This window comes from Vitis vinifera, chromosome 7, assembly GCF_030704535.1.
Source record: "Vitis vinifera cultivar Pinot Noir 40024 chromosome 7, ASM3070453v1".
NCBI classification, from domain to species: Eukaryota; Viridiplantae; Streptophyta; class Magnoliopsida; order Vitales; family Vitaceae; genus Vitis; species Vitis vinifera.
The window spans coordinates 3,345,008-3,372,785 of NC_081811.1; the positions used below are offsets into that span (position 1 = coordinate 3,345,008).

General features: G+C 40.1%; 1 protein-coding gene across 1 annotated transcript; it reads left to right on the forward strand.

The window, feature by feature from the left end:
• The first annotated feature begins 317 nt into the window (after nt 1-317).
• LOC100260666 (uncharacterized) lies at nt 318-27,214 on the forward strand. Its single transcript, XM_059737877.1, has 27 exons — nt 318-598; nt 799-1,033; nt 1,116-1,240; nt 2,851-2,967; nt 3,111-3,257; nt 3,435-4,114; nt 4,548-4,669; nt 4,761-4,852; nt 4,989-5,208; nt 5,312-5,372; nt 18,944-19,092; nt 19,203-19,273; nt 19,365-19,538; nt 19,667-19,738; nt 21,236-21,337; nt 21,426-21,515; nt 23,169-23,244; nt 23,346-23,442; nt 23,539-23,608; nt 23,730-23,909; nt 24,060-24,182; nt 24,271-24,354; nt 24,538-24,722; nt 25,119-25,257; nt 25,350-25,409; nt 26,306-26,410; nt 26,826-27,214. The coding sequence occupies exons 1-27, from the start codon at nt 509-511 to the stop codon at nt 26,937-26,939; spliced, it is 3,780 nt and encodes a 1,259-aa protein (XP_059593860.1). The 5' UTR covers nt 318-508; the 3' UTR covers nt 26,940-27,214.
• The last annotated feature ends 564 nt before the right edge of the window (nt 27,215-27,778 follow it).

Here is a 27,778-nt window from a genome sequence, read left to right on the forward strand (position 1 = left end):
CAACTAGGCCTAATTCCAAATGGATGCAATGAGAAAAAAAACCTTGTAATTTCATAAAACCTCTAACTAAACAAAATGTCACATAGATATAAAATAAACTCACGAGTGACTGTAGATCAATGAGAAGTTGGACTAATTCCAAATTCGCAACAAGAACACTACCCACATGGGTTTGACTGCCATTAAGAAAAGCTGAATCACACATGGATTATATACATGTGTGGAGGGGGGTGGGGGATAGGGGAATAGAGGTAGTGAGGTCCAAACAATATTTGCATGTAATAATAATCGAAGAATCTCATTACTTTCCCCATAACATTCACCAAAAAACCAACCCATATTGGCTTCTTTTGCTCTGCCCGTATTGAATATAAAAAGAAGTCCACAGAAGAGAAAGAGGCTTTGATAAACTGATCCCCAACAATCATTCACACCCTCTCTCTATCTATCTCTCTCTCTCTCTCAATATCTGGATCACAGAAGAAGAAGAGGGAAAGAGGCAGGCAGTATGGTTGAAACGAGGCGGAGTTCTTCTTCTTCTAAGAGGCGCCATTCTCCATCTGGGTCGTCTCCTTTACCCAGCGGCAAACGATCCAAGGTCCTATTTTTTTTCCCTTCTTTTATTTTATTTTATTTTTTATTTTTGGGTTTTTGTCGATTTTAAAGATTTGGGTTAGAGGTGGGGTTTGATTGAAAGGCTTTATTTCTTTCTCTGATTCCTTCGCGAGTGCGTGGAATTTTGATGGTTCTTCTTTTTCTTCACCGGTTTCGGAATTTTGGGATTTGTTGAAACGGCAGTCGCAGGAGACGGCATCGTCGTCGAGTGAGGTCCCCGGTCCTTTGCCGGAGGAAGCCCTATGTCAGGCGAAGGAATCGGGTTCTGAACATATTGACCAGGCGCCGCAACCATCTGATCCGCCTCGTACCGATACTTCCAAGGCTTCCGATGCATGCGATGTGATTGCGAAGGAGAAGTCTACCGAAGCTGTGGCGGAAGGCGAAGCCTTGGTGGCGGCGTCGCCGTTGCCTTTAGGTGCGATCTTGGTGTTTCTACGCGTGCTATTCCTCTCTGCGTCCGCTTGGTTTTAATTTGATATTTTATTTGATGGGTTCAGTTGATTCTGCCGTTGGTGGCGAGAAATCGAAGTCTGTTGCCGTGGTGTCGAATCGGGGGAGGAAGCGATCGGTGAAATCCAATGCTACTGTTGCTTGGGGAAAGCTGCTTTCACAGTGTTCTCAGGTGGGCTTTTCTATGAACTTCACATATTCCATTTATTTGGAGTGGGGAAGTCTTTCTGTTTCATGCCTGTTTTTTTTTTTTTTTTTTTGGTTTTTCTAAAAATATGATGGATGCAACTGTTGGGTTTAATCCTACCCACAGCTGGATTTCTCATTTCCTGGATATCCAAACAACATGGATATAGTCTCTGAATTGTCATTCTTTTGGTTTTCTGGCCATCAACTGGTTTGTCAGGGTTTTCTTTTTTCCTTTTGATAGGCAAAATGGGTAAAGATAGTGCATAGTTAGGGTTTCATATTCAATCTTAGGGGTTTGGTTAAATGATTTTGGGTATTTATCCCCTACCAAGTTTGAAACCACTGGGTTGAAATGTATACACATTAGAAAGACAGTGGATAGAACATTCATTGCAAACACAAAAAAAAGGTCAAGAAAAAAATATGGTTTGGCGCATCTTTCTGTGTTCTCTTTGATTAAAATGGCGTGTTTGAAATGATTTCTTTTCTCTAACTTGTTTTTTCTTGAATTTTTTAGGCCTTGTAAATCTGTTAATGCTATTAGTCGGTCAACTTAATTTTCTTTTAAATCTTGAAATGATGTACCTTACATATTAATATATTATCATTTACATGTTAAGATATGACCCTTATTACTAAGAAATGCTAAATCTTGTCTATTAGAAAAGTAATCTTGGTCCCATACTTGAAATCCGTGAGGGATTGCTCAATTTGGACCAGCTACGAGATGCCTAATGGCTCAACCTTGAAAAAAGGTCCAAGGGCCTATATGCATCCTGGTATTGCTTCATCATGATGATATCAAATGAATCCAAGATTGATATAATAGTTTAGATGAATGGCCTCAATGGGTTTCATTTCGTGTAACTTGGACACCAACATACAACATGCATATGACATGCACGTGCCTAGGACACTGCAGTAAATTAACACATGGCAACTCATCTATAAGAAGAAACAATGTATACATGCCTATTCTAGGAGTATCCTCCTTTTTGATGAAGGATGCGGAGAAGTATTAGTAGGGGCAGAACATGCCTGAGCTATGTTTTTCTCTGTGTTGTTCATAAGGCTTGTTGTTTCATCAATGGTCCCTATGATACCTTCAAGTTTGATTATAAATCTTGACAAGATGAATTCTAAAGCTCCTCCATCCATTTAGTTGGTTATCTTTCAAATCATATTCCCTTAATTTGCCTTTGTAGGTGGAAGACCAATCCTTGAATCTTTTCTCAGCATAAATATGTTGAGGGCATGGTGAGGATATAAATCAAGGAGTGTCCAGACATGAGCCTAAGGAGTGGTTTCAACATGACTGCTATATAGGCTTTTCAAGAAAGTCTTTTTGTTTTGTTTTTTTATTTTTTGGTGTGTGTTTGGGTGGGGGGGCCTGGAGTTGGGCACAGGCTGCTGCTGGTGGCAGTGGTTTGGTGGAGTTATGTGTTGGGTGGTTGTGTTGGTGTGTGGTAATATCTGCAGGTGAAAAAGGCCGTATGGTTTTTTTCCCCCACTTGTATTGGATTCATATTTTACTATTGCCATGAAATTTAACTGCTGATTGTTTCTAATTTTTAAGTGTTATTTTTACTCCAGTATCCCCATCAGCCCCTGTGTGGTCCTCTTTTCACTATTGGCCAAAGCCGGGCTAGCAACTTGTCACTGAGAGATCCATCCATTAGTAATACCTTGTGTAGACTGAGGCATATAGAGGTATGAATTTTTGTAGTATGCATTCACAATGTATAATACATAAATGTTTAGCTTAAAAAACACAGTGCAAGGCAAAAACATTCCTATCATTCCTATCATTATTGGTTCTATTCATACTAACAGTCCTCTATTACTGTGCATAGCGGGGTGGTGCATCTGTTGTTTTACTGGAGATCACAGGAGGGAAAGGTGTTGTCCAAGTAAATGGAAAGATTCACCAGAAGAGTTCCACTTTAATCATAAGTGGTGGTGATGAATTGGTTTTTAGTGCATCTGGTCAACCTGCTTATGTATCCTTGTCCAATATTTTCATGGCAGCTTATGAACGATTTACCTATTTTTCCCTCTTTTTTATGTTGTTGTTTTTGCTAATGTGCTGTGAACGTGGTTTTGCTTTCTCCAAGTTTGATATGGATATAATCCTCTTGACTTATTAATGTTCACCGAGTTCCTTGACACATTATCAGATCTTCCAGCAGTTCACTAGTGATAACTTAGCTGCCCCGGTCATTCCTTCTTCAGTAAGCATTTTAGAAGCTCAGAGTGCTCCCGTAAAAGGAATACATGTTGAGGCACGATCTGGAGACCCCTCTGCTGTTGCTGGAGCATCAATATTAGCTTCTTTGTCAAATCTACGAAAAGATCTGTCCCTTCTTCCACCTCCTAAAAGTGGTGAGGATGTGCAACAAGGCACTGAAATGACCACGCCACCTTGTGGAGCTTCTGATAGTTGTATACCAGATGCTGACATGAAGGATGCTGAGAATAATGATGTGGCTGGGGTTTCTTCGAGAGAAAAAACTGATGTTCCATCCTCTGAAGCTGCCAACGAAAATCTTAATCTTCAGAGTATCGGACTGGATGCTTGTACGGATACAGAAATTGGAAAAGTCCCTGGGGCAACTTATGAATTAAGGCCGCTCCTGCGGATGCTTGCTGGATCATCTTCTTCCGATTTTGATTTAAGTGGCAGCATTTCAAAGATTCTTGAAGAGCAAAGGGAAATTAGAGAAATCCTCAAGGATTTGGAACCTCCAATGGCTTTGACATCAACAAGACGCCAAGCATTTAAAGATAGTTTACAAGAAGGAATTCTCAGTTCTGATGACATTGAAGTTTCATTTGAAAGTTTCCCATATTACCTGAGGTGCACAGCTTTGCTTTAGTAGTTTCTTAGGCTGTAGTTGCGCTTGAAACTTCTAGTTGTTTTCCTCATGCTTGGGTCAAAAGAAAATATCTTTGCATTATGACATGATAGTTATGTCTGAGACAAATGAAATTATCAGGCGTTGATTCAATGTTTTATTGCATCATTTATTTATCTTTATTGACAGGCATTTTGATTGTCTGGATTGGTTGACGAAGCAGAGTCATGGTTAATGACAATGGATTATGAGTTGCCTGTATAGAAACTTTTGTTGGATGCTAAAGAGCTAATATAACCAACAGTAGATAAACCTGTGTGTGTGTATGTATACACATTAAATCATTTAGATAAATGTTTTTTGCCTGTAGTGCTGCATATTTAAGTAATGAATCTTGGTGGTTAATGCTAAATGTGACATTGTGTATTGCTACAGTGATACAACAAAGAACGTTTTGATTACTTCCACATACATACATTTGATGCATATTAAATTTGCAAAGTATACCATGGACCTCTCTTCCGTTTGTCCGCGAATTTTACTATCTGGTCCTGCAGGTACCACCACCTTTTTTTTCATGCTGCCTGTGCTTTATTTTTTAATCATTTCTTTGATTCTATATCTAACACTCCAATGAGTTCTTTATAGGTTCTGAAATATACCAGGAAACTTTGACAAAGGCACTTGCTAAACATTTTACTGCCAGACTGCTTATTGTTGATTCTCTTCTATTGCCTGGTGTAAGCTTTCTTGATATTTTGCGCACTTCCTTGCGTGGTTGTACTTCATATACTCGTACTATTTCTAGTTTTGACCATAGAAGTAATTGCTTGTGAGGAAATTTCATCTTTGTCTGCCACTTGCTAATAATTTCAGGGATCAACCCCAAAGGATCCTGATCCTGTGAAAGAAAATACGAGGGGTGAAAGAGCATCAATTTTTGCAAAACGAGCTGCACAGGCAGCTGTATTACAGCATAAAAAGCCAGCTTCGAGTGTTGAGGCCGATATTACAGGTGCATCCACAGTAAGCTCTCGAGCTCTGCCGAAGCAGGAGACATCAACTGCTACATCTAAAAACTACATATTCAAAGCAGGCATGTTGTCTCTTTCCCAAAATAAGTCAATATTTTGATCCATTACCCTTAAGTTGACATCCCTTTAATTCCTTTATCCTATGAATGATTGTAAAATAAGCAGGTGACAGAGTAAAATTTGTGGGTCCGCCACCTTCTGGATTTTCTCCTATGCCGCCTTTGAGGTATTTTACACTGATTAAAGTACTTTGAGAGGAAATGACATCTTACTCTTGAACCTCCTATGAAGTGTGTATTGGAATGAATATTGGATGCATTCTTCCCACCTAGATTCTATAATTATATGAGACCAAGCTAGACGTATTTTCAAATAATCTGTATTTGCCAATAAAAATAATCATTATATGACTAAATTTTCTTTCCCTTTTCTCCTTCACTTTCCTCTCTGCACTTAGTTGAAGATCGGGATTCGGGGAAGAGATAAGCTCATAGGATGTGTAAGAGACCATAGTTGTTAAGGGCATTCTTTAGGTGCGCCTAGGCTCGTTAGGCCCTCAATTGGTTAGGGTGAATGCTAGGATGTGTGGAAGAGGCGCACAATCCTAAGTTTGATTCTTACCGTTGGTTAAATGTCTTGGATTACCTGTTGTTGGTTGTGGTGGGCGTGGTTACTCACTCCAAGGTTTGGATCCTTATGGAGAGTTTGAAGGGTTCAGCTATGAAGGTTCCTTGGTTATAAGAGTAAAAAAAGGTTTCGTAGACCAAGAAGTGTTGTTGTTGGAAAGATAGATCTTGTCTATTTTCTTTCTTTTTCCTTTTTTAACACTTTAATTCCTGCAATTTCTAAATTCTAACTTTATATCGAAATTTTATATTGTGTAAGTTTTTTGTTAAATGTTCCTTTTAAATGCTTGGAATCTTGAATTTTTGTTGCTTAGACTGAATTTTAGATTATATTTTATAAAATTGACATGCACATCTAGTCACATCTCACTTTACTTAGGCGTGCACCTAAGCCTTATGAGACTTTCTCCCCTTGGGCAAGAGGGGGTAGTGGCTTGTGCGTTTCAAAATTTACTAAGAAAGATATATTAAGGGTTGGGAGCCCTTTTTTGACCTCTTCCTCATCTGAACTAGCATCATGCTTGAATGAAGAGGGGACAAAACTATTGGGGATACTGAAAGTAGTTCTTGTTCATATAGGGGTTCTAAGTGACTTATGCATTACCCTTCATGTGCTAAATTATGTTAGATGTTTGTTCTCTTGGCCAAACTTATTATAGTGTGGCATTGCCAAATCAACTAGAAGAAAACTAAAGTTGAAGCAATCAAAAGTTGCATTTTGCTGCAACTCACTTGAGGTTGGTCATTAAGAGTTGAATCGACCTTTCTCATTATTGTGCCTCTACATTGGGAGAGTAGAGTGCAGGGTGGGTGAGTCTAACGGTTTTAGGTAAATAGATTCGTGTTTATTTAAGGGTGAGAGTTGATACAATACAATATGCATGTATTTCATATATGTATGCATGTTTTTCCATTTATTTTTCATTATGTAAGTAAACTTACAATACATGATATGACATATGATACGAAATAATGGAAAAATTATGCATGATTTGGGTTTTTTGATATTTTTTCAACCTTGAGAGTAGTGGAATGGTGAAAGGAGGGAAGAAATGTTTTGGTGTGGATTTGAAATCTTTCAAAATCTCTATTGGGAAGTAAATGGTTGCTTGTGGGGAAAAATCTCGGAGAAGGTAAGAGGTTTCTCTAGTTGGATTAGATTTGGAGAGGTTAGCTTGTCTTGTTTGTTAGAAGTACTGCAAGGTATGTGAAGAAGGGGGAAGGTCTTACAAATTGGAAAGATGCTCAAATGATGTGGGGAGTTTTCTTTATTGTTTGGTTAACTTTGTTGAGGCGAAGAAGTTAACTTTGTTGAGGCGAAGAAGTTAACTTTGATATTTCTATAGGGAAGGGTGTGCCAAGGGGATGGCCTATTCTTGCGATGAAACTTCTTGAGCTGGGTGTGAAACCTTTCCTTAGGTTTTCAAGAAAGGCTTTGGAAGTTAAGAGGCCCTCATGAAGGGTGCAACAATCTAAAAGTGCCCGAGCCATGTTCCTTTGTTGATATAATGAAGAAGCCTCATTATGAGTTGAGTGAAGTGGTTGGGATAGAGCTAAGAGTTAAGGAATTCCAACATTAAGTAAGATCTTCTCAAGAAATGCTCAGTAGGAAGATGGGGGGAGGTTCATGATTTTGTTTTAGATTTGCTTGCTCTGAAGAAGTGGGGTCCTATCTAAGAGGTACTATGAGCATCTCGACTCGCTCATCCTTTTCGAGTTTGAAGAAGTTTCCAATGCTGAATTAGTGTTTGTTAAGAGGTTATAGATGATATGAGAACAAGCTTTTGCATCTGGACAGGTGGGCTCTGAAAGTAGGGTGTTTTCGCAATAGTTTTGGTGCAAAGGAAGTTTGGGTAAGAGTTGTGGGCCTCCTTTTGCATTTATGGCTTTGAGAGGTTTCCAAAAAGTTAGGGGATAGTTGTAGTGGCTTGGTAGCAGTTATGAAGAGACCCCCAAGCAAATACAATTCGCAATGGGCAAGAGTGTTGGTGAAGTCTAATGGGAAGAGGATCCTTGGGACATACAATTTGGTGGTGGGCCCTTCCTACTTAGGTATTCAGCTTTGGTGGGAGGTTCTGCCATAGCTGTCTCTGGTTATCCCTAGGGTAGATTGAAGATGGGGGGTGATGTTGAGGAAGAGCCACATGCAGTGGGTAGAGTAGGAGATTAATTTCTGTCAATGAGGTGTGGGGTTTGGGATGGGTCATCCTTTGATTCAAGTTGTAGGGGGTAAGGTCATGGATTTAGGCTAAACTAGGTTCTTGGAGGCCCAAGGTGAGAGAATAGGGGGGATGCAAGCAGGGCCTTAGAGGATGGTGGGCCTAGTGGTCACTTTAGGGGTTTGGCTTTAAAGGAGGCCCATTGTGAGACAGAAGGGGGCAGTGAAATGGGCCATGTAAGGAGAGGCCTAGAAAAGGAGATGGGATGTGGTTCTTCTTTAAAGCTGATGGGTTGTGGGTTGGCTTGAAAGAGGGTGGATTTTAATGAGCGTGGATTTGGGCTGGATGGTCAGGTGTGCTATGGGATGGATCGACCATTTGATGTTTTTAAAGGGAGAGTATCAAGAGGAGAGTAACAGTGTGGGTCTAAGGCTTGTTTGGTCTCTAAGCTTAGAGGGATGCAGAGCGGGAAAGGGGAGATCATTGGCAAGGAAAAAACTTATGGTTTGCTTACAAGAAACAAAAATTTAGGAGATGCTAAAGGGAGCTAGTGAAGGGCTTAGGGGTGGGCAGATTTTTGTAATTGGGAGTCATGGGTGTTGGATTTCTGGGATAAGAGGGTATTAGAGCTTGTGGATATGGAATTGGGAGAATATTCAATTTTTTGTTGGTTAAAAAATTGTGGGGATGACTTTGTTTGAGTTTTGCATTGGTATATGGATCCATCATAGGGGGAGAAAGGGAGGATTTCTTGGCAGAGTTGGGGGTTATATATAAAAGGGATTGTGGGATGATCCTTGGTTCATTTGAGGAGACTTCAATGCGGATAGATTCCTAGGGGAGCATAGCAGAGGTAAAAAGGAGGTTCTCAGAGTTGCATGATCTTCCTTTGTTGGGGAGTCCTTTTACTTAGAGTGTAGGGAGGGAGAAAGGAGGGGGGAGCACCCCTTACTAAGATTAGATCGGTTTTTATTGTTTCAAAGGTAGGAAAGTCATTTCAAGGGGGTGGTTTAAAGTACTCTATTGAATATTGTTTATGAGCATGCTCCTCTATTGCTAGATGGGGGTGGGATGAGGAGTGGTGCTGTCCCTTTCAAGTTAAAAAATATGTGGTTAAAGGAGGTGGGGTTCAAAGGTTGGTGGATGGACTATAATTTTAGAAGTTCTCCCAAACTCGTCTTGTCTGTAAAGTTGAAAGCTTTAAAATTAGATCTGAAAAAGGAAACAGAAAAGTGTTTGGCAATGTTTCCATCAAGAAGGAGATCACTTAAAATCAGATGGGTTTTAGATTCCAAGGACGGAGAAGGGTCGCTATCAAAAGAAAAGGATGAAGTTAGGAGGTTAGCAAAGGAGTATTTTCGTAAGTGGGCCCTTTTTGAAGAAGCATTGTGGAGGGAGAAATCAAGGGAAGTTGGTCAAAGGAGGGTAATAGAAACACTAAATTTTCCTCAAAATGACCAATGCTCATAAGAGTTTGATGTCCAAGATTAACATTAATGGGGAGTGTTTTTTTGAGGAAAATGAGATAAGGGAACTTGGAAGGCGTGGTAATAGTGTTCCACAACCTTTTATCTGACACGAATGAATGGAGACCTAGCATTTTAGCTTTTTGATTCCTTGGATAGACATGAAGTAGAAAGATTGGAGGGTCCATTCTAAAAAAAAGAGGTGTTTAGTGCCTTGTTTGATCTGAATACTAGATGAGTTCTTTTTAGCATTCTATTAATTTAGTTGGGACTTTGCTAAAAACAAGGTGTGGGGATTTTCAAGGAGTTTTCTGATTAAGGGAGGTTCAAGAAAAGTCCCAATACTACCTTTTCTTTTTGTGTTAATGTCAAAGAAGGAGGGTGCAAAGGATATGAAGGATTGCAGGTCTATTAGCTTGGTGGAAGGGCTATATGGAATTCTTGCCACAATTTTGGCAAAGAGATTGAAGATGGTGTGTGGAAGGGTAGTCTCTAAGTCTTAGAATGGCTTTGTAGGGAGGGAAGACAAATCTTCGATGAGGTGCTAATAAGCTAGTGAAGCTATAGATTCTAGGGGTGTGAGGAAGCTTGGTTCGGTTGGTTATTAGATTGTGATTAACCAACTTGATTTGTTTCTGCCTGAGGCTAACCAAACTGTACCTATGTAGTGCGAAAAATAGAACAAAACCAAGCATATCGAGATTGATTTGTTTGGTTCCAAAGAATTGGTTTAGGCCTAATTTTAAGGCTTCAATCTCCTTCCTTGACTTGTTGTGGAGGTGTTGAAGATGGTGATGTCGGTTAGGTTGAGATTCTGAAGTGAAGATGACTAGTGCTGTGAGGTTATTGAAAGTATGGATGATGGTGATGATGGTGGAGATGAGCTGGCCAGAGATTGTGATCGTGGCTGAAGGTTGGTGGTGTGGGTGTTAAGGAGAAGTTGCGCTGGAGGCATGAACATGAATGATGGTCTTGGTGAAGATGATGTGATAATAGTGGGTTTCTTGGGTTGGTTTCCTTTTCCTCTTGTGATCGACCTTGTGGTATTGATAAAATAGGGAGAGAGAAAATGAGTGTTTCCCTTTTCCTCAGTGACTATTTGTCTCATTTCCTTCTCTTTTAAGGTGAGCTTGTCATGTGCTCTTTAAGACCACTTTGCTTAGCTTGTTTGGCAAGTAGCGTACTCATCATAGATAACCACTTGGCGAGTTTGGCAAGCTTCAACCCCATTGGCGATAGGTGTATGGGTGGAGGCCAACACATACAAGGGTTTGTTGTTTCAGTCCTTGTTAGTTTTAATATTTTCAAATAAAAATCCGAACCATTTGAATCGATTTTTTCAAAATCGAACCAAATCTTTTACAACTAAAAACGAACCAATGAGGTTGGTTTGGTTCAATTTAATTGTTCTTTTTCTTTTTTTTTCTTTTAATTTACTTACACCCCTAATAGATTCTATGTTAAAAAAATAATGTATGTGGTGTTTGGTGCAAATTAGATATCGAAAAGGCTAATGATCATGTCAACTGGAATTTCTTGCTACAAAAGATGAATTTTGGTAGAAATGGATATGTTGGATCAAATGTGTATTTCTTTTGCTAAGTTTTCATTTCTTGTCAATGACACCTTTTCGAGTTTTTTTCAAAGTTTTGGGGGTTTGAGGCAAGGGGATCCTCTTTCTCCCTACTTATTTGCTTTATCAATGGAGACTCTAAGTTGTCTTCTAAAGTGGGCCAAGGATGGTAGTTACCTTTTGCGCTTTAGGGTAAAGGGGAAAGGAGTTGAGAGGGAGAAAGTGTCTTATTTGTTGTTTGTTGATAATACTTTTGTTTTTCTTGAGGCTTCTCAAGACCAAATTGTTCATTTAAGCTTGTTGCTCATGTGGTTTGAAAATTATCTTGAAAAGAGCGAGTTGATTTCAATTGGGAGAGTGGACAATATCTAGGAGTTGGCCTATTTAATGGGGTGTAAGGTGAATGAGCTTCAAACTTCTTATTGGGGCTTCCTTTGGGCATTATTTTCAAATCAATGGTGGCTTGGGATGGGATGGGAAAAAGGTTTCGCAAAAGATGGCTGTTGTGGACAAGACGATATTTAAAAAACTGGGGGCGGCCGAGAGCGAGGAAGCGAGTGAACCCGCCGGCGGCGAGAATGTTTCTCGCGCGGAGAATAGGAGGAAAAGGAAGACGAGGAGCTTTGGGGTGGAGTCCAAGTCCTTCGTGCTGGAAATGGAGGAGAGGAGAGGGAAAACCCTAATAACCATCACAGAAAGCAAGAAAGGGGTATCGTCTTGGGTGCGCATGGGGATGTTCAGCGTCGGACTGTTCATGGAAGGCCTTCATCAGTGCATTGAAGATGTGAATGAAGGCAGATGGGAAAAGGGTTAGAAGGAAAAGGGGAGGAACTTTTCTCTGATGCGCATTACGAACAGGGGGGGTTGTTTTTTGCGGTTGGGGGTTATTGATTTGGAGTTGAAAAGTTATAGTATCTGTATTCCGAAGGGCAAAGGAGGCAAGGGGGGATGGTCGGCGATGGTGGAGGCTCTCTATCAGTTGGATAACAGTATTATTAATAAGGAAAAACAAGAAGAAATGAGGGTAAGGGGAAGGCAGTGCACGGAGATGACGAAAGGGAGGTCGTTTGCAGATGCGGTGAAGGGTGGGTGGAACAAGGAGTCCAAGATCATACGAGTGGAGGTGGCTCGGGAGGAACTAAGTAGAAATCTCAGTAGACTAGAACATTGCTTGATCGGAAGCTGGAGCCCCAACATCACAACAGGGGTAACCTTGGAAACCTTGGGTGGGGAAATGGCCAAAGCTTGGGGTTTGAAAGGCAAGATGGGGATGGCGAGTATGGGAAAAGGACGTGTGCTGCTGGAATTCGAATTTGTGGAAGAAGCGAGACGGGTTAATCTATCAGGCACCAGGGCTGTGAGAGGTGTTCAAATGGGCTTGGAGTGCTGGGACCCAAACTCAGGCTGTTTGGAGGAAGGGGAGACAAGAAAGGAAGTGTGGGTGAGAATATTAGGGTTACCAATGTCGTTATGGGTTCCGTCGGTGCTGAAAAGGGTGGGAGATGCGTGTGGAGGGTTTCTCGACGTCGATCCTCAGACGGAGAGCTTGGAGGAGTTGCAGTGGGCCAGGGTCTTGGTCAGATCGGACGGCGAGACTTTCCCTGACACTCTAGAGCTAGGGTTTGAAGAGACGACATACTCTGTAACCCTATGGTGGGAGAGGATGCCGTCGATAAGGACGGAAGAGGGGAGAAAGCAAAGCCGGTGGAATCCATCAACGAGGGAGGTTGAAGGTGACGAAGCTTCACGCGCTGCTACGCGAGTGGAGCAGTTGGTGGGCGTGGAAACCGAGGCGCAGAGTCAGTCAGATGATGGGACTGACTGTCTGTCGCAGGACTTGGGCCCCTCTGTAAAGAGAGCCCAGACGCGAGTGGGCTCGCCGCAGGGGCCTGGCTCCAAATCTGGGCCTACAGCTTCTGGGCTACTTCGGGCCTTTGGGCCCAAGTCACCTCCAGCTTCTGATGCCCCAAAGGGGGATCAGTCTGGGCCGAGGCTTCCTAATAGGTTGGGGCGGGGTGCAGGCTATGGTATGGGCCAGGCTCATAAGGGGAAATCCAATTTAGCCCAGACCCACCTTTCAGATAATGGGCCTCTTTTAATAACCCCTCCTTCTTGCTCCAACGGTCACTTTAAAGCTGATGACTTAGAGAAAGAGTTCACCAGATGCAGAGAGGAAGAAATGGGGAGAAGACAACAGCTGGACCCAATCAACCCGAGCGCTGAAAGAATGCTAGAAGAAGAAGCTGCGAGGTATGTCTCAGAGATAAATATGGGGGGTACCAGGGTTCAAGGGTCTTTCTCTTCTAATCTTCTTTGTTTCGGTCGGACTCCGGAGAGGGAGTATTACGACCATTCTGGGGGGAGAAGAGAAGGAATTCTGGTTGGAAGTGGGTCGCGAAGACCAAATACAGAAGATCATTCAGGAAGAAGGGAGGGCTGTTGGGACATGGTTGAAATCAGTAGCGATGACCCTACGGGTAGGAATTTGGGGTGGACTACAGACCAATGGGCTAGTCAAGAGGGCAGAAAGGAGGACCAGCTCAATTGGGAGGAAAGTAGCCTGATTAAGTTCAGCCACTTTTTGGGTTTCTCTACGGAAGGTCTAGAGAAGGAAATTTTGAACTTCTTAGGAAAAATCAGGAAAAGAAGGGAGAAAATAATAGACAAAGGACTACTGGAGACTACAAGATTTGAAAGGGAGCTTAAGAGATTGGAGTGCTCTGTTAATTATGAAGGGGACACTAGGAAGAAAGGCCCTCAACAGGGCAGAGGGATCCAAAGTTCAGTTGTCCAATGAATGTAAGACTTCTGAGTTGGAATGTGAGGGGCGTGAATGACAGGTCCAAGAGGAAAGTTATCAAGTCAGTTATCAGAAGCCAAAAGGTGGACCTGTTCTGTATTCAAGAAACAAAGATGCAAGTTATGTCTGAAGAGGTGGTGAGGAGTCTAGGGCCGGGGAGATATCTTGATTGGAAAGCTTTAAATGCTATGGGGACAGCAGGGGGTGTCTTGATTTGCTGGGACAAAAGATCTCTGGAATTGCTGGGGGTGGAAGAGGGCCAATTCTCCATTTCCTGTAGATTCAGGAATGTGGGAGATGGGGTAATCTGGGTGTTCACAGGGGTTTATGGTCCTTGTTCCAGAAAGGATAGGGAGTGTTTATGGGAGGAGTTCGGGGCAATTAGAGGACTGTGGGAGGACCCATGGTGTCTAGGAGGTGACTTTAATTCAACTCTATACCAAGCTGAAAGGAGTAGAAATGGGAGGATCACTTCAGCTATGAGGAGGTTTGCCCAGGTCATAGATGAGTTAGGGCTTATTGATATTCCCTTGCAAGGGGGATCCTTCACTTGGAGTGGGGGGCTCAACAACCAATCGTGGGCCAGGTTGGATAGATTCCTGGTGTCCCCCAATTGGATAGATCAGTACAGTAGGGCTAATCAAAGAAGATTACCTCGCCCAATCTCGGATCATTTTCCGATTTTGCTTGAGGGAGGTGGTCTAAGGAGAGGTCCTTACCCCTTCAAATTTGAAAACATGTGGCTCAAAGCTGAGGGGTTCAAAGAGCTGATAGAGGGGTGGTGGCAAGGGATAGTGGTTAGAGGAAGGCCGAGCTACAGGTTAGCAGCTAAGATGAGGGGTCTGAAACACAATTTAAAGATCTGGAATAAGGAGGTCTTTGGAAGGTTAGAGAAAAACAAAGCTGAAGCCCTTCAGCAAGTGGAGCGATGGGACGTAGTGGAAGAAGAGAGGGCTCTATCAGAGGAAGAGTTAGGCCACAAAAAAACAGCTAAGGAGAATTATTCAAAATGGGTGTCGATGGAAGAAGTGCATTGGAGACAGCTATCAAGGGAAATATGGCTTAGGGAAGGGGATAGGAACACGGGATTCTTTCACCGTATGGCTAATGCCCACAGGAGAGTCAATAATCTGATCAAAATTAAGATTAATGGGGTGAGACTTACAGAAGATCAAGAGGTGAGGGATGGAATAGTAAATGCTTATCAGCATCTTCTTTCGGAAAACGCGGATTGGAAGGCGGATATAGGGGGTCTTGTGCTGAAGCAGATCAGCCTATCAGAAGCGGATGCTCTTGAGCTCCCTTTCACTGAAGCTGAGATTTATGCTGCATTAATGGGGATGAATGGGGACAAGGCCCCGGGTCCGGATGGTTTCACTGTAGCATTTTGGCAAAATTGTTGGGAGATTGTCAAGGAGGATGTCTTGGATATGTTCAAAGAATTCTATGATCAGAATTCTTTCATCAAGAGCCTAAATCATACATTTCTGGTCTTGATTCCGAAGAAAGGGGGGGCAGAGGACTTAGGGGACTACAGGCCAATCAGTTTGCTTGGGGGTCTTTATAAATTATTGGCTAAGGTGCTGGCCAATAGGCTCAAAAAAATCATAGATAAGGTGATTTCCCCTGACCAGAACGCCTTCATAAAAGGGAGACAGATTCTTGACGGCTCCCTAATAGCAAATGAGGTAATAGACTCTTGGCAAAAAAGGGGAGAGAAAGGCCTAATCTGTAAGTTGGACATTGAGAAGGCGTTTGATAATATCAATTGGCAGTTTCTATTAAAGGTTTTGCATAAGATGGGCTTCGGATCAAAATGGATAGGATGGATGTGGAGCTGTATTTCTACCATCAAATATTCAATGTTGGTGAATGGGGTTCCAGTTGGTTTCTTTTCAAGTTCTAAAGGTCTTAGGCAAGGGGATCCCCTTTCCCCCTACCTATTTATCATGGGAATGGAAGTCCTTAGTGCGTTAATATCGAGGGCCGTTGAAGGGGGGTTCATTTATGGCTGTAGGATATGGAAAGGAAGAGGGCAGCCCGTAAACATAACTCATCTCCTGTTTGCGGATGATACAATTGTCTTTTGTGAGGCAAAGAAAGAGTCCCTGTTGTACTTGAGCTGGATCCTATTATGGTTCGAGGCCGCCTCAGGTTTAAAAATTAACTTGGAGAAAAGCATGGTCATTCCGGTAGGGGAGGTGGAAGGGGCGCTTGATATGGCTGCGGAAATTGGGTGTAAGGTGGGACAGCTGCCCACTGTTTATTTGGGGCTGCCCCTTGGGGCGCCTAATAGGGCCTCCTCCGTTTGGGATGGGGTGGAGGAGAAAATGAGGAGGAAGCTTGCTCTTTGGAAGCGTCATTTTTTGTCCAAAGGAGGGAGAATTACTCTCATTAAGAGCACGCTGGCCAGCATTCCTTTGTATCAAATGTCACTTTTCCGCATGCCTAAATCAGTGGCAAGAAGACTAGAAAAGCTTCAAAGGAATTTTTTGTGGGGAGGAGCCAATGGAGGGAATAAGGCTCATCTAATCAAGTGGGAGGTTGTATGTACGGATAAAAAGAAGGGAGGGTTGGGGTTAAGAAAGTTAATTTGGTTAAACAAAGCTCTCCTTGGCAAATGGATTTGGAGGTTTGCGCGGGCTAAGGAGGAGCTGTGGAAAAAAGTGCTTGAGGCTAAGTATGGGAAAGAGGAATTTGGGTGGAGAACAAAGAAGGCAAATGGGGTGTTTGGGGTTGGTGTGTGGAAGGAAATTCTGAAGGAGTCCACTTGGTGTTGGGATAACATGGTATTCAAGGTGGGAAAAGGCAATAAAGTAAGATTTTGGATTGATCCTTGGTGTGGAAACAACGTGCTGTCCGAAGCTTTCCCGGACCTCTTCTCCATGGCTGTCCAAAGAAGCGCCACTGTGGAGGATTATTGGGATCAGAATCTGAGTCAAGGAGGGTGGAGCTTAAGACTATTGAGGGACTTCAACGATTGGGAATTGGGGTTGGTGGACAATATGTTAGTTGAGTTGAGGAACTATAGAGTATCTATGGAGGAAGATTCGGTTTTTTGGAGGGGAGGAGCGGACGGGCTGTTTAAAGTTAAGGAAGCTTATAGGGTGTTGGTTAATGCTGATGAAGCGGCCTTCCCCCATAGCAATGTTTGGGTGGCCAAAGTTCCAACAAAAATTATTTTCTTTGCTTGGGAAGCTACTTGGGGGAAGGTTCTTACATTGGATAGATTGCAGAGAAGAGGATGGCATCTTCCTAATCGGTGCTTCTTGTGTGGATGTGAAGAGGAAACTATCAATCATATTCTTATTCATTGTACGGTGGCAAAAGGTTTATGGGATATTATTCTTGCATTGTGTGGTGTTCAGTGGGTCTTTCCTAATTCTGTAAAGGAGGTTCTTAGTAGTTGGAAAGGCTCTTTTGTGGGGAGAAAAAGAAAGAAAGTGTGGAAGTCCATCCCGCTTTTCATTTTTTGGACAATTTGGAAGGAGAGGAATAGGCTCGCCTTTAAAGGGGGTGTGTTAGCCTTTCAGAAATTAAAGACTTCGTTTGTGTATAATTTTTGGGGTTGGGCTAAAGTGTACATTGATATGGAGTCGAATTCCCTTATAGGTTTCTTGGAGTGGATAGCTTCCAAGTAGGGGTGGGGTTCTTTTGTTCTTTGGTTAAGGGTTTGTAGCCTTGTATACTCCCTGTATGCTCTTTGGCTTTTGCCTTCATTAATATAATCGCTTACTTATCAAAAAAAAAATATTTAAAAAACTGGGGGGTGGCGCAGGGGGGGGGTGTGGTTTATTTTGTTCTACAGGACATTATCCGGCTTGCCAATCTATTTCATGCTATTATCCATTTTGAGAAAAGTTAGATTGAGGCTTAAGAATTAATGAGACTTTCTTTGGGGAGGTAGGGCTTTGGAGAAAATATTTCATTTGGGGAAGTGGTCAATTGTGTGCATTGAGGGTTAGAAGTGTTTCTTTGCTCAATAAAGCGCTTTTATGAAATTGGAGTCGGTGATTTGCATTTGAAAGGGAGTTTTCCAAAGATAGATTATAAGTGGAAAATATGGGAAGGAAAAAAAGGGGTGGCCATCTTGTCATGTGAGATATGGGTATGGGGTTATGTGAGGAAAGGTTGGGATACCTTTAATAGTAGATTGTCCTTCTTTGTGGAAAATGGGAGGAGGGCAAAGTTTTGGAAGGATGCTTGGTGTGAGGAGGAGCCTTTATGTTTTGCTTGTCCATCTCTGTTTGCTTAGGCCTTATCAAAGGAGGCTTGGGTGGCGGATTTGTGGGGCTGGATAGGAGAGAGTGGTCATTGGAATCTTTGCTTTTCTAGACATTTTAATGATTAAGAGCTTGATAATGTTGAATAGTTTTTTTTCTAGACTGCAAGGAAAAGGTAGTGAATAGAGAGGAGGAAGACAGTATGGATGGATTCAAGGAATGATGGGTTCTCAATGAAATCTCTGTGTTGCTTTAGAGTTTAATTCCTTTTCTAGTGGGGGTTATTTCGAATCCATGGGTTCCTAAAGCAACTTTCTTTGTGTGGGAAGCTTGTTGGGGAAAGGTTTTGACTCTTGATCAGCTTTAGAAAAGTGGGTGGATGTTGATTAGTAGATGTTTTCTTTGTAGAGTTGTAGAAGAGACAATTGATCACATACTTCTTCACTGTTCCAAGGCAAAGGTCCGTTGGTAGTTGCTCATTTCCTTGTTTGATGTTCCTTGGGTACTGTCAGGTACAGTGAGAAAGATTTTGTTAGGGTATCATGGATCCTTTGTTGAAAAAAGGCGTAAAAAAGTCTGGAGAATTGTTTCTTGTTTGGATGATTTGGAAAGAGAGAAATCAAAGGTCATTTGAGTATGAGGTGGAATCTGTCCTGATTCTAAAGAGCATTTTCTTTAGTAATTTCCATTTGTGGGTAAAGTGATACAGAGGTTGTTGATTGGTTAAATTCTCTTTGAGGGTGAGTATTGTTTTTTCTATTCCTGTTTCCTTTGTTCTTGTTTCTTTTTTGGTTATTTTTGGTGCTCATTGTATACTTATTTTGTACTTAGGCACTTGTTTATTAAATTTCATCATTGCATATCAAAAACATGATTTATGAGTTAACAACTATGCCTTCAGTGTTTTTGTTCTGTTAAAACAGTTTCTCATTTTATGTTTTTTATTGCAGGGGACCAACTAATGGTTATCGAGGCAAAGTACTACTTGCTTTTGAAGAAAATGGATCCTCCAAAATTGGGGTTAGATTTGATAGATCGATTCCGGAAGGGAATGATCTTGGAGGTCTTTGTGAAGATGATCATGGTTTCTTTTGTCCTGGTGATTTCCTAGACATTTTTGCCCTTTCTCTCTTCAGATTATACTTTGGACTTTTCATTTGTCAAAACATTGTGTTATTTTCTGTTGCTTACTGGTTGTTTGACCTGCAGCTGATCTACTTCGTTTAGATAGTTCCAGCAGTGATGATGTTGATAAGCTTGCACTCAATGAACTCTTTGAGGTGAATACTTGCTTTCATTCTAGAGGCCAAAAATTGTAGTTGTCTTGTCCCATCTTCAAGTATTAAGATTTGAAGTGTATATCTTTTGTAGGTTGCTTCAAATGAAAGTAAAAGCAGCCCTTTGATATTGTTTATAAAAGACATAGAAAAGTCTATAGTGGGAAATCCAGAGGCATATGCAGCATTCAAGAGTAAGCTTGACAATTTACCAGAGAATATAGTTATAATTGGCTCACATACCCAGATGGATAGCCGCAAAGAGAAGGTAACAGTTTGTGATCTTATACATTATTGTAATGTCAAATTGTATTTTACTTATTTTAACACTGGAGAACTGTACACTGCTTAATGACAAATAAATGATACTCTTATGGTGTTGACATGTGTTTCCAGTCCCATCCTGGTGGTCTTTTATTCACGAAGTTTGGAAGCAACCAAACAGCTTTACTTGACCTGGCATTTCCGGTATGCTTACATTAGTATGTTTTTGTGTGCTGATGTGCGCTTGGAGTAACTGTAGTGCATATATATCTGTTTTACATGTGTGCTACTGGTTTTTTGTTATGTTTCCAGCCATTTTTGTTGTTCAAAGTTCAGTTATCATGGTCTGATTTTAAGGGCAATTTGTGGTGTCATTGTTTTACTCATTGTGAATGTTTACCCAATTTAACTCCTGCTTTAATAGTTCCATCAATTTCTAATAATTTCTGCAATGCTTTCAAGGTAACTAGTGCCATATCAATTATATAGGGGATGGGCATATTTTCATGTTCAAAAAATGCGTAAAAATTTGAATTACTTGGAAACTTGCTCAAAACATTTAATATGATATATACATGTCATATTTAGATGAAATTATATATTGTAAATAATTGATGGTAATGGAAATTTATACGCCTATCAGGGGTTAAGGTTCTCATAGATACCAGAGGGAATGGGCTATGGTGAACTTGAATTCATCTGAATAATAATTTATTTTTTCTTCACAAGAGATGATACATGTTTAAACTATCTATTTTAGGGCAAAAGGTGTTCCAATCACATGTGATCTATTCATAATGCATACCATCATCGACATGATGTGTATTATTATCTGATGGATATGTTTAAAAGTATATGGATATCAAACATTCAGATCATAAAAACTTAATTAGAGGCTTGCAAAATAAAGTGTAGCACAATAATGTGGCTATTTAACTTACTACATGAAGGCACCTAGTCAAATTATTATGATAATATGATCTGTGGAGTTACTTTGAATTTGTGGTTCTATGAATGGTTTGGTGAAATCTTGGGATATTCAAAGTAGCTATATTAATTATTTGAATTATCTTTATTATCTTTACAACATCAGGCTAACAAGAGACCTCTTTTGTTGTCACACATAATCCTGGACACTTCCCTAGTCAGAAGATGAATCCAAATACATTTCTGTTGATATTATTTACTTAGCTCTTTATTTTTTGATGTTGAATCAAGTTTGATCCCTTCTAAGTGGGTTAATTCACAAATTTACTGAATGATTTGAGTTTATGTTTTCCTTAGGATATGTGTAGTTTTTTCCTAAATCATACTGCAGGGCAACAAAATGTATCTGTGGGAACAATGCCATTTTAGTTGGAACATATCAAAATGCACTTAACTCTGCAATTACAGTTTCTTGAGTAGTTTTCTATCAGATGATCTCTCATATTTTCCCAAATGTGAAAGAATTATATGACCAGAGGAATAATGCCCTAACCATGGTCAAATGATTGTATTACCTACTCTGGCATTGTAATGGTCATTTGATCGATGAATAATGATTTCCATACAATCATGTGATTTCCTGTGGTGTGAGGTCATTAATTATTGGCATACATCAGGTTTAGTAAATTTCTGTGCAATTGGGAATACAATTAGTGTATTGTAATGATATGGCATCTTTTATCAGTAGAAATTAACTATTTGCTTGTTATGCAGGATAACTTTGGTAGACTGCATGATAGAAGCAAAGAAACCCCCAAGACAATGAAGCAACTCACTCGGCTTTTTCCAAACAAAGTGATGATACAGCTGCCACAGGTATTGAGCCTACATTCAGTTTATGACGAGGTGGTGCTTCTCTGGTTACCTGAAGGAAGTAATAAAATGTTTGTGAGAATTGTTGCAGGATGAGTCACTTCTTTTGGATTGGAAGCAGCAGTTGGACCGTGATGGTGAAACTCTAAAAGCACAGGCAAACATTGTTAACATTCGTTCAGTGAGTATTCACCAGCTTTTTTGAAACAGTCTTCCTTTATTCCTTGTAAATGTATAAGGCTTACACTTTCTGGTTATGCATGAATCTTATGTTGCTCAACTGCATAATTATGTTCGTACATGCTGATAGAAGCTTTTGCATAAAAGGATCTTCCACTTCCTTGTGGCATGGATAAAATCCTATATGATGTATGTTTACCTTGTAATTCTTGATAAGTGGGAGGTATAGTTATATTATAAATAACTAGTTAAGTTTAGGCTCTTCCTTATGGATGGGTTTTAATGAATATCCTTCACCATATGTTCTCATAGCCAATTTTAAAATATTTCTTTGTGAAAGTTAGAAGTTCTTATATGAATTTTATGGTCTAGTTGTTTGAAGATATTAAGCCATAAATTGTCCTGGTTCTAAGGGGGATATCTCTCTATGGGCTTGTGGATTTGTTTCCCAACAAGGGTTTGGTTTCAGATTCCCCACTGTCTCTCTCTCATGACGTGAAGTCCATGGTCCTTGCTTCGTGCAGTGATGAGGTTACTTTAAGAGAGGGCTGCCCTAGGATGGACTTGGAGGTGGTGAAGGATGTTGTGTCTGGTGAGAGCCTTAACGATTCATTCAAAAAGTTTGTTTCAGTGAGTTTCTGCATTTGCTGGTGGAAGGCTTTGAGAAAGAAGTTGACTCCCTTTTGAGAAAGCTAGAGGTTAGTAAGGGTCACAGAGTGGTGGAATCGAGTTTTAAGAAGCGACCTTTCTCTTCCTCTTGAGATGAAAGGGAGCTTCGAAAGTTGGAGTGATCGGTTAATTACAATCAGTTAAGTGGACAAAGGTGAAGTTGCTGGCCGAGCGAGTGGGAGTTGGTCTCTGAGTGCCCAAGCTAGTGTTAAGGTGAGGAGTTGGAAGGTGGAGAGGTAGATGGAGAGGAAGTGGTTGTTTTCTTGCTGTTTGCTTCTTGTGAGGGGTCCATGGTTTGGTTTGTTTGTTTTTCAAGGGGTTTTGTTCAAATGCCTCTGGTAGAGGCTTGGGGTCTTTGGTGTAGCAAATAGTTGCTGCTTTGGACTAGGTCTAGTAGTATGGGAGCCTCTTCTTTGTCACCCAAGTCGTCGTCTTTGTTTAGGGCTCCTTGTTTTGGGTTATGGTTTGCCGTTTCTTTTCCTTCCTACTTCTTTCTGGTGTTTCTTGTATACTCTGTGTGTGCCTAGTGCCCCTTTTCTTGTGCTATTTAATGTATTTGCTATTTATCTATCAAAAAAAAATCTCTCTATGTACAATATCATGTCAGACATGACATGCCAACACGCATGAACTCATGCCTGTTATGTCTGAAAGTTTGAGATTCTAATTCTTCTAATGATGAACACATGACTGACACGAGTCAATGGTTCAGATGGGTGAAAAATTCAAGTCTTGGAAAATTTTGTATCCAAAGAAAAACATAAACAGGAAAAGCAGGACTGCCTGAGTGGGACTTGTTACTGATACCTTTCTTTTCTTTCCTTCTTTCTTCCTTCCTTTTTGTTTCTTTAGTGGGCAAGGGAATTTGCTCCATTGTAGGATTTATTTAGATAAATTGATTGCATTTTTGGTTGTTTTCATGTTTTCCCAGGGTCTTTTATTCTTTTCTTAGAATTTAGATTAGAAGTAATCTTCATGATTTCAGGTTCTAAATCGCAATGGTTTGGATTGCCCTGACCTTGAGACGCTATCCATAAAAGATCAATCCCTTGCAAGCGATGGTGAGCATTATCTTGAACTTTAGCTTGTACTCCCAAGTTTGGTTATAGTGATCTTGCTGTGATATTTACTAATGCTATTTTTTTTCCCTGACTTTTAATAGGTGTGGATAAGTTAGTAGGCTGGGCTTTAAGTTACCACTTTATGCATTGTTCTGATGCCTCCGTCAGAGACTCTAAACTTTTGATTTCCAGTGAAAGGTTGTTATATATAAGAAAGAGAACACTTATGCCAATAAACTTTATGCACTTATCTATGTTCTTTGTTAACATTCTCCTTGCTGTTCTATTTTGCAGTATTAGCTATGGTCTCAATCTTCTACAAGGTATTCAAAGTGAAAGCAAGAGTTTGAAGAAATCCCTCAAGGTAAAGTTGCAGATGTCTCTATAAATTCATGGCTCTATTCTCTAAAAAAAACCTCACAAATTAATCCAGTCTATGAAGTTATTTAATCACATGTTGGAATTTTTATGCCAAAATTTTTCAGGATGTGGTTACTGAGAATGAATTTGAGAAGAAACTTCTTTCAGATGTTATTCCACCTAGTGATATTGGAGTAACTTTTGATGATATTGGAGCTTTAGAAAATGTGAAGGACACCTTGAAGGAATTGGTGATGCTTCCTCTTCAAAGGCCAGAACTATTTTGTAAGGGACAGCTGACTAAGGTTAGGTGTTTCACATGTTTTATTTCTTTATTGTGTATGTATATATATATATTGTGTATCTGGTGGAATTTTCTTTTGAATTATGGAAGTAAGTTTTATCTAATTCATGCCTTGTATGTCTATCATCTGAATGAGGTTACTATTTTTCAGCCTTGCAAGGGAATTCTTCTATTTGGGCCTCCTGGGACTGGAAAAACAATGCTTGCGAAGGCGGTTGCAACTGAGGCAGGTGCAAATTTTATCAACATATCAATGTCTAGTATCACTTCAAAGGTAAATATGTGCATCAAAATGGTGACTATGCAGCTCTCTTTTGCAAGTCTTGTTTTGAAAATATTTGACATCCTGATATTGCTTGCAGTGGTTTGGGGAAGGAGAGAAATATGTCAAAGCTGTGTTCTCTCTAGCTAGTAAAATTGCACCTAGTGTTGTTTTTGTTGACGAGGTAAGTTGAATAAATCTTTAAATTCATCCACAACTTTTGCTATAATGTTCCTCACTCTTTTTATGGGTCCATGGATTTAGTGACGGTAACTGTTCAATCCTTTTAATTCGCCATTCTGATCTTTAGTTTCTTTCTTCTTTTCCTGTTAAAAAATTTATTGTTAACTTAGATTTATTGTTTCAGGTTGACAGCATGTTAGGGAGACGTGAAAATCCAGGAGAACATGAAGCTATGAGGAAAATGAAGAATGAGTTCATGGTGAACTGGGATGGCCTACGTACAAAGGATAAAGAACGTGTATTGGTACTTGCCGCCACCAATAGGCCTTTTGACCTTGATGAGGCTGTTATTAGGAGGCTACCCAGGAGGTAAACATCATATGATTATAATCCCTTGATTTGTTGTGTATGAGTATTAGTCAACCCAGAAAAACCTTAATTCCCTACTATGTATGTTAACTGCCAACACAAAATTTTCTTTGCCATCTGGCTGTGTTTAGGACCACTTAACTTTTTTAGATATTCCATCATCTATCTCCTCACTACTTCAGCCCACATTTTTATATTCCCTATGCACCTCTAGCACCTTCAACTCAAAAAAAAGGCCCCTTCTTGTTGATGCATTCATTGATCAACAATGCACCTCATGAAACCATCTGAGTCATCTTTTTCTTGGTATGTCCTCTTGCTGTAGATCGATTTATGCTAAATAAGTGATGGGTAAATCATTATAATTGACTTTATATGTATAAATATTTCATGCAGATTGATGGTGAATTTGCCAGATGCTTTAAATAGAGAGAAAATTCTGAGAGTTATTCTGGCCAAAGAAGAATTGGCACCTGATGTTGGTTTGGAAGCAGTTGCAAATATGACTGATGGGTATTCTGGAAGTGACCTAAAGGTTGCCTAATCTCCTCTCTATTATATATGATATGCCTTAAACATAGAACTTTGGCCTATATTAGTTTCCTCTAATCAAATTACCGTTTGCAGAATCTTTGTGTGACTGCAGCCCACTGTCCCATAAGAGAGATTTTAGAACGAGAAAAAAAGGTTAGTTTGATATATAAGTACCTGGATGCAATTGCCAATATATTTGTGGTTTCTGTTGTTTGTCTTTCTTTTATTCTCTTTGTGAAACTCTGCATCAAAATCTCCAAGTGGACAAGGTCCTACTAGGTGTTTGCATGCTAATCCTTTGATTTTGTTTACTATTATTAAAAACTGGGCTGATCTTCTCCAGTAGATTTTTTCCCTTAAATAGCAATCTGTTTATCTTCTTGAGTAGATTTTTTTCCCTGAAATAGCAATCTATTTTAAATGGTGACTATTTGCATCAAAGCCCCCTGCATTAAAACTCTCTTGATGGGGCAGCTTTATTAGAAAATGGTCACCATGAAGGGAAGAGAGGGGTGGGCCCCTGGGGGGATGGAGCATTCATGTTTGATTTTTTTTTTCTTTTACACCTGAGATCTTTGTATCTGATCCTTTGGCATGATAATGAATGTAAGATTCAGCTATTCTCTCTGGCTGCTGAATTTATTGGAGGCACTATCAAATGGAATTTTTGTTGCCCTCACTATAATTTTCAAATGCAATTGCTTTCCTGATTGTTTTTTATCCTTTTATTTTGCTTTATTTGCATATTATGCTAGTGCACTCGATTTGGAATATTATTAGATTTATTGTTCAGCATTGTTTTCATGTTGGACTGATATGTGAACTCACATATGTTTTCTAAGAGCATGCATATCTGCGTGTATGTATAAAAAAATGTTATACTTGTTCACATTGTTAAGAAAAAAAGATCTGATTTTCATAAGCAGCCTAATAATTTATTTGCAAAATTTCAGGAGAAAACATTGGCATTGGTTCATGTCTTTTTACATTATAAAAAAAGGGGTTTTGATTTCATAAACTGGCCTAACGAGCTGTTTGCAAAATTTCAGGAGAAGGCATTAGCATTGGCAGAGAGCAGAGCTTTGCCTGCATTATATTGCAGTACAGACATCCGTCCTTTGAACATTGAGGATTTTAGATATGCGCATGAGCAGGTATGAGTTTTTTATATGCTTTTTCACTGAGCCCATTGATGTATGCTTTCTATATTGTTGTTAATATCAAGTAATATCTTTTTGATCATGTTAATATCAGTCCCTAGCCAGACCAGGCTATGTTCCTCCTATATCTTTGTCTATTCATATTTCATATAGAATAATTTTTCTGTCCATCTTGTTTGAGCTCGGGATATTTTGTTGCTGTTTGATGATTTTTAATGTACTGGGTTGAAGTAGAAATCATCATAGCATGCAAGGAATCTGGAAATCACCATTATAAGGGGAAGTGGCATGTGCAGTTTGGCTGGATTAAGAAGCAAACATGTTGTTTTGGCCGACATATTTTCAATAATATTTTCTGTATTTAAAGTCCTGCAAGAAGCATAACTTCATTCCATGATTCTTGATGCAGGTATGTGCAAGCGTCTCTTCAGAATCTACAAATATGACCGAGCTACTGCAATGGAACGAATTATATGGAGAAGGTGGATCAAGGAAGAGGGCATCCCTCAGCTACTTCATGTAGGTGTCTTATGTGTATAGCTGCAGCATTCCTTATTTAGTTCATTCTTCTTCTACTTCACCGTAAGATGCCCCAGCTGAGATATAGGGACTGATACACCAGTGGAAATTCCATTGCAGCTCCCACCCCCATTGTATGATATATAGGTGTATGTGTATTTTTCCTCATCCCATCCATTAGAAATTTTTAAATATTATCTAACCAAAGCATTTTTGCTACTCTGGGCCCTTTCTGCCTGTACATACTATTTGATCAATTATAGTCTCTCTCTTTTTTTTTTTTCCTGTTAAGGGCATGTTTGGTAGGTGGGAATGATAAGTGGGATTTTTTCATCCATTCCCATGTTTAGATAATTTAAACAATGATGAGAATGAAACTAAAAGGAAATGAAGTGGGATTTTAATTCATCCTAGGAGAGGTATTTTGATTCCCTAAGGACATTTTATCATCCAAATGTGAGAATTAAAATCATCAAATTTGAAAAGAAAACATGGCCTGAACTTGTTCTAGTGGGAGAATCAGATGCATGAAAGATAAGAGAGTTATGTGGTGAATGAGTAGGGGTTGAGTAGCTATCAACTTTGAATGGCCATTGAGAATAGAATTTAGGAATTTGAGTTCCGTACGTTTGCTGGGAAATGGTGTAGCATCCATCATCTTTTGTCTTGCACAGGAATCGTCCTTCAGGTTTAAGGAGTGAAATTCTAAATGGGCGGGGTGTTGTGTGTTTGTTTGTTAAGGAAGATACCAGCACACCTGTAAGGAATAAAATGCTATTCTACATGCTTCCAGTTCCAGGGAATAATCAAATACCAATATGGGCAACCTTTGAATACCCATAC

Excerpts from the sequence above, each read along its gene's own strand:
- LOC100260666 (XM_059737877.1), top strand. The coding sequence starts at position 509 with ATGGTTGAAACGAGGCGGAGTTCTTCTTCTTCTAAGAGGCGCCATTCT. Across the intron at positions 1,241-2,850 it reads TGCTTTCACAGTGTTCTCAG|TATCCCCATCAGCCCCTGTG; the intron begins GTGGGCTTTTCT and ends TTTTTACTCCAG. Across the intron at positions 21,338-21,425 it reads TGATGATACAGCTGCCACAG|GATGAGTCACTTCTTTTGGA; the intron begins GTATTGAGCCTA and ends GAATTGTTGCAG.